Raw genomic sequence first — 12,581 nt, 5'->3', positions numbered from 1 at the left:
GTTTTTTCTTTAAAAAAAAAATACTTACACATCCACAAATAGTACATAATCTTTACTGTCTTCTGGAATTCTACAGGAATGTCTACAGAAAAGTCCTGGTAGAAACAAGGACCTACTGGAAAATTCTCAGGAAGAGGTGGCCAGTTATTTTTTCTACCTGCAAAACAGAAAAAAAAAAAAAAGAGCTTTATAATACAGTTTTAATCTCTGTATGCTAGAAAGAGATATGCATTTGGACTTGTTCAAATTGTTTTACACATGAGTTTCGCAAGCGTATGGATAGCTTGGGCTACCAAAACCCAGGAGTTCCTTACACAATACTGAAAATAAACTTCAGAAATAAAATACAATGAAGTGCAGACTGATCAAGGAAAGTACAATACTTTATCTATGTAAAAGACTAAGGAGGCATCTGACAGTTCCTATAAAGTAATGAGAAAAGAGAATTCTTCACAAAACAAGCAGATATGGGCAGAAAAACAATTTCTCAGAATTCCTTGACTTTTAAATGCACTTTTCCCTAAAGTCCCACCATACTCACATACTCTGTTGAACACAAAGACTGGAGACTGAAAAGCATTTTTCATTCTCAGAATCCTGGTATTTTTAACACCAGGCTGTCTCTAACACTTTGAATTAGTTCCCAATATAGTTGGGAAGCTATAGAAGCTTCCCAATATAGAAGTCAAAGCTTTACCTAAAAGCCTATAAGCCTCAAGAAAGGCAGCTATTGAAATGGTCTAAACTACTTTTTTTTAATCAAGAAGATGCCCTACAGCATCACTGTATTTTGATACAGTTGTGTGACGGAGTGATGACACCACAAAGGACACAGTATCAGACACTTTGATTTCCTGTATGCTGAGCTGCTCACAGGCTAGAGCATACATTCTGCCGAACGCAAGTCATACCAAGCGCAGACTCAGAGATTCAGCTGAGGTAATAACTGCAACAAACCTTTACAATGCATCCAGAATTTGAAATGCTAAGAGATACATTAATCATCATGTTCCAAAAGTGCAGCTGAACTAGAGACTAACCTAAAGGCACCTTTATTTGAAATTCTGACAGGTTTTGCTTGCAATTTCTATCTTCAACCATAACTTTACTAGCAATTCATCTGATAAAAACAGAAAACTTGCAATGCTTACATACTTGCATTATTTCTTATTTGTTTCCCCACTGAGACAAGATGAAGGCTGTCAGTTCTGCCCAAACAGGTCCAAAGCACTGAGTATCTGTTAAGTTTTCTGCCTCTTCTACTGAAATTTTCACCAAGCCTTTCAGAGCAGGGGACTGGCAGAGGGAGCATACAGAAGGTAATCAAGTAATACTCCCATCCATATTAAAAACTACCTTGGGATTTCTTATGTGAAAAATATCTGATAATAATTCAGATCTTCATTCTGCAACATATGGTTATTTCTCTCAGGACTAATAGTTTCAAGACAGAGTTATGGAAAAATTCAGGTTATCTTACAAAAATTCAAGTTATTATTTAAGAATTGTATTTCATGCACTTTCCTGCTGCTGTGGTACAGGTTTCAAAATTTTCTATTAAAACTGAAAGACAGCTTGGTGAGACAGTTTGAGACCAAAAACTGAATGGTCTTTTTCTAAATTCACTTTGGATACTTCATATTCCAAGATTGTATCCTGATAAGCAAAGAGCTAGCTCAGAGTTATTTCATTCAACATAAGTTACCACCTCAAGACCTATTAACGTAACTTCAATGGCATGCCTACACTATGCATGCAGACACCCCCAAACTAGCTTCATGCAAGCACAGGAAGGGATTTTCAGGCATGCCCAAATGAACTAGCTGAAATAGGAAGCAGCACATTTTAATTAGCTCAAATGCAATGCTGCACAGGACCTGAACAGAGAAGACCGAAGGCATCGAGCTGAGCTGACCTACCAGCTTGAAGATCTTTGCACTGTAGACAATTGCATATGACAACAGTGTCCTAGATGTATAGCCAGCATCTTAACCTGAATGCAAATAGCTAGACTATTGCAAAAGACCCTGTCCTCCAATGAAGACAACTTTCCAAAGTTTCCAAAGAAGTTCAAATGAGTGCGCAAAAGAAAAAAAAACTCAAAAGGAAAAGACTATTTTTCTCCTCAGTCACAATATACAATTCCTGATTTGCAACACCTTTTACAGTCATTTGATAAAAAACTACTATCTTCTCTAAAGCTTTAACAGCTCCCTCTTCTCTGTTCAGCCTTCCTAAAGAATCCTTTAGATACTTCATGGATTCTTCAAGCACTTTGATATGAACAACTGCAACCTAATAATAAATACCGATTTTAGAAATATCCTGAAACATGCATGGAGTATCAGAGTTACGTTCCCTAAGATACAGATGAACAAAACTGTCCCTAAAGCCTGGCAGAGAAAAGTAATCAATCCAGACCATCAATATAAGTTAGTGAAATTAGAAGAAGGGCAATACGTGCAGAATGAAATGAAAAAACAACAAAAAAAAAATCACTATCTGGGAAAAGAGGTACCAAGATTTAATAGAGAGATTGAAAAGAACAAATACTGAGAAAATAAAAATGGTTTAATGAAGGGACAATATCACCATGATTCTTTTTCTTAGAAGAAAAATAGCAATTCCCCATTCCCAAATCCTAGCAAATGACTGGTCTCTATATCTTCCTGAGGAGGGGAAGTGGAGAGGGAGGTGCTGAGCTCTTCTCCCTGGTATCCAGTGACAGGACGCGTGGGAATGGTTCAAAGCTGCACGAGGGGAGGTTTAGACTGGACATTAGGAAGCATTTCTTTACTGAGAGGGTGTTCAAACACTGCAACAGGCTTCCTACAGAGGTGGTTGATGCCCCAAGTCTGTCAGTGTTTAAGAGGCATTTGGACAATGCCCTTGATAAGACTCTTTCAGTTTTGGTCAGCCCTGAAGTGGTCAGGCAGTTGGACTAGATGATCATTGTAGGTCCCTTCCAATTGAAAATATTCTTTCTATAAAATTCCCTGAGCATTTGAATTACTAAGCAATTAGGCAATCTGGAATTGTACCACTGCATATTCAAAAAAACCAGCACATATGGAAATAAAACAGTCAGAATTCTAGATACAAGTGAAAAGACCACACAAAGTCAGCCTTGCACACAGTGTTTTGTTTTGGGTTTTTTCCTAACTTCAGTCTGTAGTTTTTCCTTTTGAAAAGGAATATTCCCATAGATCTACCTCTAGCAAAGCATCTTCAGTTAAGAGGACGTACATCTTCTCATTTGTGAAACCGCTGTACAAAACCTGATGCAAACAATTTGTGGCAAAATGAGATACTGATCTTCACTATGGGTTCCAAAGTGTCATATGAAAAAATTAATAAAAGATTAATAATAGAATAGATCTTACTGCTATTTGCATAGAATATTATGTCTGTAACACAGCAAAATACAAGAAAATGTTTCAAAACAGGAAAGTTCTCCTACAGCTATAAATACTGACAGGAGAGAAATCAAAGAGGTGTTACTTTTGAAGTTACTTTTGCTTCTTCTCAAAATGCTTCATTTCTATTCAATAGTATTACTTAGATATTAACCGAGAATAAAAATAGCTGATAGCAGAAAGTAACATGTAACAGAGGCCACATTTAAAATTTTTACAGTGAAAATCTGCACAGGCCAGGCCAGTTTTTATTCACTGTATGCATTGTCTCACAGGAGATAAAACTTTCTTTTCCTGAAGAGATTATAAAACCCCCTCTTTGACCTGTTTCACAACGTCACTGTAAAACTAAAACAGTTTCTAAGAAAAAGTGAAATTTCTGCAATTTAAAGAAGTATTTTTTCATGCATACCACCCTGCTGATTAAGACTCTGCATTTCCCTTTCTCTGCGATCTAGTTCAGCTGCTTTTCTTTCCAGTTCTTCTTGACGCTTTAGCAGTTCTGCCTGGGCCAAGGCATGCTCCTAAACAAAACAAGCATTGTTAGATATTGATAAAAAATACAAACACAAAATAAATATTCCAAGTCTGTTTTATATAATAAAGCATCTCCAGTTATTGGTGAAGGCTGACCTAATATAATATTGCATGAATTCATGCATTAACCGATTACTTCAAGGCAGTATTAATTTTCATAAATCATTAGGAAAGCAATGCTTATTTATAAAAGACATTATTCCAGAAGTGCATTTAAATAATTATAATTAAAAGGAACCTAGTGCCTGAAATTTACAGACAAACCTTTGCAATTTGTGTGTAAGCAGTTGGTTCTTCTGTTGGTTTCATTATTGCTGGCTGGGTACTGGGTACATTAGGCATTTTCACATTTCCTGGAGGAGGCTAAGAAAACAGGAGACAATTATAAGGAAACAGGTTCCTATTCCAATAAACATCTTTTCATTAACTCTGTAAGAACCAATCTAGTTGTTTTAAAGGAAGTGCTACTGATAAACTGAAAATCTGATATGCTGCCTGCAATATTTATAACTGCTGTGGTTTAACCCCAGCCGGCAACTAAGCACCACAAAGCCGCTCGCTCACTCACCCCCAGTGGGATGGGGAAGAGAATTAGAAGAGTAAAAATGAGAAAACTCGTGGGTTGAGATAAGAACAGTTTAATAGGTAAAGCAAAAGCCACACACGCAAGCAAAGCAAAACAAGGAATTCATTCACTGCTTCCCATCGGCAGGCAGGTGTTCAGCCATCCCCAGGAAAGCAGGGCTCCATCACGCCTAATGGTTACTTGGGAAGACAAACGCCATCACTCCAAACGTCCCCCCCTTCCTTCTTCTTCCCCCAGCTTTATATGCTGAGCATGATGTCACATGGTATGGAATATCTCTTTGGTCAGCTAGGGTCAGCTGTCCTGGCTGTGCCCCCTCCCAACTTCTTGCACACCCCCAGCCTACTCACTGGCAGGACAGTGTGAGAAGCAGAAAAGGCCTTGACTCTGTGTAAGCACTGCTCAGCAGTAACTAAAACATCCCTGTGTTATCAACACTGTTTTCAGCACAGATCCAAAACATAGCCCCATACTAGCTACTGTGAAGAAAATTAACTCTACCCCACCCAAAACCAGCATAATAACCTTTAGGAAAAAGAAGTTAACTATATTCTGTGGTGCAGCGTTCTGCTTATTTGGTTTTACACTGCACTACTTGCCATAAACACACATGGAATTTTAGGGATCAACAGGAAGTAAATAGAATTTTCATTTTGTTCAGACATGAATATGAGTAAGGACAGGTACTGTTTAAGATAATTGCAGGATTTAACAGTGATCTATTCATATTCTGAAACACGATGCCATTTATTAGTAATATCTTCCAGAGCTTTCTACTTAACAAAGGCTTGTATCACCTGGCTAAGTAGAGAAGCAATGTACCATAATAAATTTTCCAATTCGAGATCCATAATCTATTGCTTAAGTACTCTACCAGTATGTACCGTTGTATCTGGTTTTTAGTACCACTGGCAGTTCATTCACTTGGTCACTACCTATAAGAATAGAGCTTACAAGAAGCTTTAGTAGCTCAGTTTTTTTCTTTTTTCTTTTTTGTGTTAAATCCTCTCCTCCTTATTCCCGTTTGTCATCTTCTCTGACTTTCTCCACATCTCCCTATCATACACAATGTTAACCATAAGGAGCTATCAAACCAAGAAAAAAAGCTACTGCCTAGATTGAAGTTATCAACTGAACTTTACCAAAGCAGATCAGTGTAGCGCTACGATGATGTTATTTTATTCTTAAATGTTATTTTATTCTTAAATATGCTTGGGGGGAAAATACAATTCTTTCTTTATATAGAGCTTGCAACATGAAAGACTTTCCTGTTCTGTGATCTTGTAAGACAAAGAAGCACTTGTTCCTAATAAGACTGAGATCGAGAACAAAAATACAGTGAGAAGTGTGATGTTTTTAATACAAAAGCACCTTAAAACAAAGCAGGAATCAACTAAATACCACTAACTTGGCAAATTATGACTTGGGCCAGATTATCTGCATCTTTTCTAACCATCTTTTGAAATGCACAAATGCAATACACTGAGGAGAACACATCATACCTGAGTAAAGTCCACCTCTGTGTGTGATATCGCAGCATATCTCAGCAACATCAGCTGATTCCAGCATTTCAAAATTATCTTTCCACCTTATACATCAGCTCCTAACATAATAGTGAGATATCAGAGAGGTCTCATTTCTCAGAAATGCTTGGTGATTTAAGGTTTTCATCCTAAGAAAGATGACTCAGTGCTGTAGGATGAAGACAACTGAAGGCTTAGTGGCAGGTCCTGCACTTGGGTCACAACAACCACACGCAGCGCTGTAGGCTTGGGGAAGAGTGGCTGGAAAGCTGCCTGGCGGAAAAGGACCTGGGGGTGCTGGTCGACAGCTGGCTGAACATGAGCCGGCAGTGTGCCCAGGTGGCCAAGAAGGCCAATGGCATCCTGGCCTGTATCAGAACTAGTGTGGCCAGCAGGAGTAGGGAAGTGATCGTGCCCCTGTACTCGGCACTGGTGAGGCCGCACCTCGAATACTGTGTTCAGTTTTGGGCCCCCCACTACAAGAAAGACATTGAGGTGCTGGAGCATGTCCGAAGAAGGGCAATGAAGCTAGTGAAGGGTCTGAAGAACAAGTCTTATGATATGGAGTGGATGAGGGAACTGCGTTTGCTTAGTCTAGAGAAAAGGAGGCTGAGGGGAGACCTTATTGCTCTCTACAACTACCTGAAAGGAGGTTTGTAGCGAGGTGGGTGTCGGTCTCTTCTCCCAAGCAACAAGCAATAGGACAAGAGGAAATGGCCTCAAGTTGCGCCAGGGGAGGTTTAGATTGGATATTAAGAAAATTTCTTCATCAACAGAGTTGTCAAGCATTGGAACAGGCTGCCCAGGGAAATGGTTGAGCCACCATCCCTCAGATGTGGCACTTAGGGACATGGTTAGTGGTGGACTGGGCAGTGTTAGGTAAACGGTTGGACTCAATGATCTTAAGGGTCTTAACCAACCTAAATGATTCTATGAAGCTGGTTCAAGACAGTTAATACTGTTATTCCTTATGTTGGAGCGTTCTGTGGTAAGGAAAAAGGCCTGTATGAGAACGCCTACAAAAACCAGACAACTGTCATGGTTTAACTCCAACCGGCAACTAAGCAGCACACAGCTGCTCACTCACTCCCCCCTGCGATGGTGGAGAGAATCGGAAGGGTGAAAGTGAGAAAACTCATGGGTTGAGATAAAGACAGTTTAATAGGGAAAGCAAAAGCTGCACACGCAAGCAAAGCAAAACAAGGAATTCATTCACTGCTTCCCATCGGCAGGCAGGTGTTCAGCCATCTCCAGGAAAGCAGGGCTCCATCACGCCTAATGGTTACTTGGGAAGACAAACGCCATCACTCCAAACATCCCCTCTTCCTTCTTCTTCCCCCCAGCTTCATATGCTGAGCATGACGTCATATGGTGTGGAATATTCCTTTGGTCAGTTGGGGTCAGCTGTCCCAGCTGTGTCCCCTCCCAACTTCTTATGCACCCCCAGCCTACCCGCTGGTGGGGTGGTGTGAGAAGCAGAAAAGGCCTTGACTCTGTGTAAGCACTGCTCAGCAGTAACGAAAACATCCCCTGTGTTATCAACACTGTTTTCAGCACAAATCAAAACATAGCCCTATACTAGCTTCTGTGAAGAAAATTAACTCTACCCCAGCCAAAACCAGCACAATAACCATCAAGAGTCTTATCATCTTCTGCTTCAAACATAAGATACAAAACCTGCACCAGAGTAACAAAAAGCTACTGAACAAAAACGCTTATGCATTATGCATTGTAGGCCAGAGCAATGCTACAAAAGCCTGTCATGGTTTAACCTCAGTTGGCAACTAAGCACCACGCAGCTGCTCGCTCACCCACCCCCCACCCCCGGTGGGATGGGGGAGACAATTGGAAAAGCACAAGTGAGAAAAACTTGTGGGTTGAGATAAAAACAGTTTAATAATTGAAATAAAATTATAATAATGATAATAATAATAATATAATAGTAGTAATACCCAAAGCAAGTGATGCACAGTACAATTGCTCACCACCTGCCGACCAATGCCCAGCCAGTCCCCGAGCAGCGGCCCCCCAGGCCAGCTTTCCCCGGTTTATGTACTGAGCATGACATCACATGCTATGGAATGTTTCTTTGGCCAGTTTGGCTGTGCCCCCTCCCAGCTTCTTGTGCACCTCCAGCCTTCTCAGTTGGTAGAGCATGAGAAACTAAAAAGTCCTTGGCTAGTGTAAGCATTACCTAGCAACAACTAAAACATCGGTGCCTTATCAATTTTGTTCCCATCCTAAATCCAAAACACAGCACTGTACCAGCTACTAGGAAGGAAATTAACTCAATCCCTGCCGAAACCAGGACAAAGCCAAAAAAAAAAAGGTCTGATTATTGTAGCTCTGTGGCTAAAGTAAAAATAGTTTTGAAAGCATAACTGATAAGCAGCTGCCTGCTAGACTGATAAGCAAGACTGTTCACAATCTCCAGCAAGGACTCCAGTAGCCCTCCTGTAACAGTAATATTACCTGTAACAGTGTAAAAAGGTGGATTGTCAGACTAGAAAATATTTGAACAATTAATTCAAAATATTTACCCTTGAAAAACATTTTGTCCAAACAGCCTGCAGTGCTGCTAATGACTGGAACATGCATATATGCTTATGAATAAAGGAACCAATCGTAAAGCTCACTAGAGCTACATAATCAAAGATGTTAGCTAACAGTATATATGATAAATGACATTAATATAAGGTACTAATTATGTACAAGATTCTTCCGATTCAGATTTCTACATTGTTTAGGTTCCACTATATGCTAGCTGGCCATCTATAAGGTATTAGACTTGCTGTCTACTGTCCATGTAATAACATGTACCTTTGTGTATAAGACCCAATGCCTAGGTAAGAGCCTGTGCTCCCTGGAAGAAATGAGACTACACCAGTGTTTTGTAGCAGGTGCTGTGCATCCTGGAATCCTAAGAAAGTCAATAGGGGCTGGGGCACAAAAGCTGTTAAGGGATGTTACAAAGACCACCACTTCCAACAGACTCTGAGACCTGGCGACTCCTCCTTTCCAACTGCTGGAGCCCAGTCCAGCACCCCCTGAGACCCTCTGAGGGCTCTCCATTCTAGGCTGATGAAGACAGCTCTTGCTTTCCTGTTTGCAGGTTCAGCTAGTAGCAAGTTGAGTGCGTATCCCAGGGATGCACACAAATAGACACACACCCACAACACACCAAGGACGCTAGGATGGCCAGCTACACAAGCTGCCACAGGCAGGGCACTGCCTTTAACAACACCCCCACACAACACTATCAGAACTACATGGAACATAGGTACACAGAGTCATATCCCATTCCTCCTCTCCAGCAATGAAGCTCACTATTGAAAGCACATACCTCACTCTAGATTCACAAGCACACCAACAGTTGCAGATCCCTCAGATATGAGCAGCAGGCCCTCAGACTGTCTGATACACCTGCCTGGATCTGGAGCTCTCTTACCTGGTTTCCTCCTGTTTGCCAGTTAGCCCAGCTTGACGTTCACTAGAAGATTCACGTACTCCTACGCTTTTGTCACAAGCAACCTCCACACTCACAGCTCCCTCAAACACCAGCACGGGCTTGCAGCTTGCCATATATCCAAGCCCAGACCTCGGACTCCCTTACTCACTTTTGGCTCAGACTTTCAGTCTTCTCAGAGAGAGGTTTTCCTCCTATTTGCCAGCTAGTCCAGCTTGAAGTTTGCTAGTGAATTACACATACACACAGAGGAAAACACACTGGTCCCTTCCGTTGCTGGCACCTCAAACATGTGAGCCCTATGACCCATGGTCCCTCCAGCTGCTCAGTTGTTGACACCACAGACATATGGACCACTACTACTTGGGGTCTGACCATGTTGCTGGCACTTAAGTCTCTTACTCTAGTCTCTCCAGTTGCTGGCACCCAGACTTTGCAGCACTCACAGATGCGGTAGAGAGTGAAATGTCACAGAAAGATAGTTAAGAAAGGATTTAACAGTAACTGCAGCAATTAGGCACATGGCTGTCAGACAACTGTACTGACTGGTAGCAACTTACATGCAACCAGCCCCTTTTAATCAATCCTCTTCTCTAGTCTCCTCCGCAGTCTCCAATTGCTCCACATCTTTGACTATTCCCCTAAATATTCCTTAATAAATTTTGCATAGTCCTACAGGTTCGCCTTAACTATCCATAATATTCATGCTTATCTTGTTTCTTCTTTCTTATCAGTTAAAAAGTCCAGGTTGACCCTCTTCAAAGCCTATAAATTAGTGGCTGAAGAGTTTTGATCTTCTGTTTTGTCTCTGTTATCACTTATCTATCAGGTTTGTGTTTCTGCCTTTGTTTACTGCTTTCCCTTTTACTTATTACTCCCTTCAAACCAAAAAAAGTCTATATAACCTTAATGAAATAGATGCTCTCACGTGCTACATATCCTTACAGTAACCAGTACGACTGACTTGATTATTTGGACCATCATGGAGGTTTGCAACTGAAAGGCTACCATAACTTTTACAAGGATGGTACATGATTAACAATCATGTAAACCTTTGGATACTCTGTAATAATATGACAGGGATTATGATCTTCCCTCAGGCCTCAGCCCCTCAAAAACTATACAGCCGTATCACTGTAGTAACATGAAGGAGGACACTCCAGGCTTATTATTTCAAGCACTGCAGTGCAAGGAAACAGCTGCCCTGAGTCTCACATTGTTAGATCTGTGTGCCACAGTCCATTACTTAATGCAGGAATGACACAGCAGTCAAGGCAACTTCCATGTCTGTTCGAAGGTTAAAGCCCCTGTCTGTGTAGAGGTCTGCTAAAAACCAACAAAATAAACCCTAAGCAAACAAAAAACCCAACCAACCAACAAAAAACCATTTGTGATTAGTAGGCTTTTCCACAATCCCCCCACCCCTACTTGCCCAGTGAAGAACTTGTACCTTCTGGCCTCTTAATTTCTGAATCCTTTTAAGAGCTTTTTCTATAGTCAGTGTGACAGCTGTCACTTTTCCTTCCTGTGGTATGAAGCCAGCTGAGGTACATTCCAGTTCATGCTTTAGCAATTTTCCATCTTAGTTTTCTTAACGCTCAGTGGACTACCTATTTCTGGCAAGTTATCACTTCTTTAAAGCCTATTCTATTGAGAATTCAAGTTTAAGACACTTCCCCTGTAAAGAAACAACTTAGCTTTTTCCTACATCATTATCTTCTATCACTACTCTTACAACCTTAAAGACGGCAGAAGCTTCCTGCTTCCAGGAAAGAAAGTTTCCCAAGTTGTTCCACAAGTTTTTCCTCAGAGCTTTGAGCTTGCCTTAGAGTTTCACACTTAGCATGGCAGAGTTTAAGCTCTTTAAGTTTTCTTTGAAAATAGCTTCCACTTCTCTAAAGGCTGTCTTACCCCGATAGCACACTTGACAAAGCAGTAAAAAGCCAGCATGGCTAGTCTAAAGCAGCTGGTTTTGAGCTACAGTAAGTACGTCTACAGCATTCATGAATGTTATGGTGTGTTTAACAGCACTTATGAGTTATTTAATATCACTTGATGGAATTAGTGCATGATGTTAGAAAAAGCGGAGAGAAAAGCTTGTAAGAGAGTTGGAGCTAGTAAGGAAAGATAAGAAGAAAAATCAAGTATCTGCTTCAACATCCGCTGTTAATTTTTGCTAGGTATCACTCCAGAATTTCCGCTAGATTGATATACGTATTAAGAATATAATCCCAGCAAAAGTTGCATTCCAGCCATTGTATTCACAGGATACAGCCAGTTGCTGAAATATAGTGGCATTTCTTAAGTACAGAAAAAGCCACACATGTTTTTGTATACTACTGTGTTTTCATAATTACTTATCTTAGCTTCATAATAAGTGCACAGGGGAACAAAGTGTCAGTGCGCAAATCTACCTCAAATGGTGGAAGTTCAATATTGCTTTAATGTGTTTATTTTTCCAGGTTGTTATTCAAAGATCACAATTCAGTGCACAACAGGCACAGGTATTATAAATCATCTTCTACAGATCAAGAACCTAATGAAGAAAGCACTGTAATCATAGAATATCTCAAGTTGGAAGGGACCTATAAGGATCACGGAGTCCAACTCCCTGCTCCTCGCAGGACTATCTAAAACTAAACCGTATGACTAAGAGCGTCATCCAGACGCTCCTTGAGCTCCGACAGGCTTGGTGCTGTGACCACTTCCCTAAGGACCCTGTCCCAGTGACCAACCGCCCTCCCTGTGAAGAACTGTTTCCTAATGCCCAGCCTGAACTGCCCCTGACACAGCTTCATTCCATGTCCTCATGTCCTATCACTGGTCACCAGAGAGAGGAGATCAGCACCTCCCCCTCCACTGCCCCCCTTGAGGAAGCTGTAGACTGCGAATAGGTCACCCCTCAGCCTTCTCTTCTCCAAGCTGAGCAAACCAAGTGATCTCAGACACTCCTTCTTAAGTCTTGCCCTCAAGGCCTTTCACCATCTTGGTCACCCTCCTCTGGACACACTCTAATAGTTTGACGTCCTTCTTCTATTGAGGCACTCAAAAAT

At 41.0% G+C, this 12,581-nt stretch overlaps 1 protein-coding gene across 1 annotated transcript in view; it reads right to left on the bottom strand.

The window, feature by feature from the left end:
* Positions 1-12,581, bottom strand: part of SCAMP1 (secretory carrier membrane protein 1) — a 34,909-nt gene that overhangs the window by 15,647 nt on the left and 6,681 nt on the right. Inside the window, exons 2-4 of the mRNA XM_009327254.1 lie at positions 4,218-4,316; positions 3,829-3,940; positions 29-157 (exon numbers count right to left, since the gene is read on the bottom strand). Of these exons, the coding sequence (XP_009325529.1) occupies positions 29-157; positions 3,829-3,940; positions 4,218-4,295 (319 nt within the window). The 5' untranslated portion in view covers positions 4,296-4,316. The remainder of the gene's footprint in view (positions 1-28; positions 158-3,828; positions 3,941-4,217; positions 4,317-12,581) is intronic.

This window comes from Pygoscelis adeliae, unplaced genomic scaffold (assembly GCF_000699105.1).
Source record: "Pygoscelis adeliae isolate BGI_AS28 unplaced genomic scaffold, ASM69910v1 Scaffold26, whole genome shotgun sequence".
NCBI lineage: Eukaryota > Metazoa > Chordata > Aves > Sphenisciformes > Spheniscidae > Pygoscelis > Pygoscelis adeliae.
Note: the sequence above shows the minus strand (reverse complement) of the source record. Positions and strands in the feature narration are given on the sequence as shown.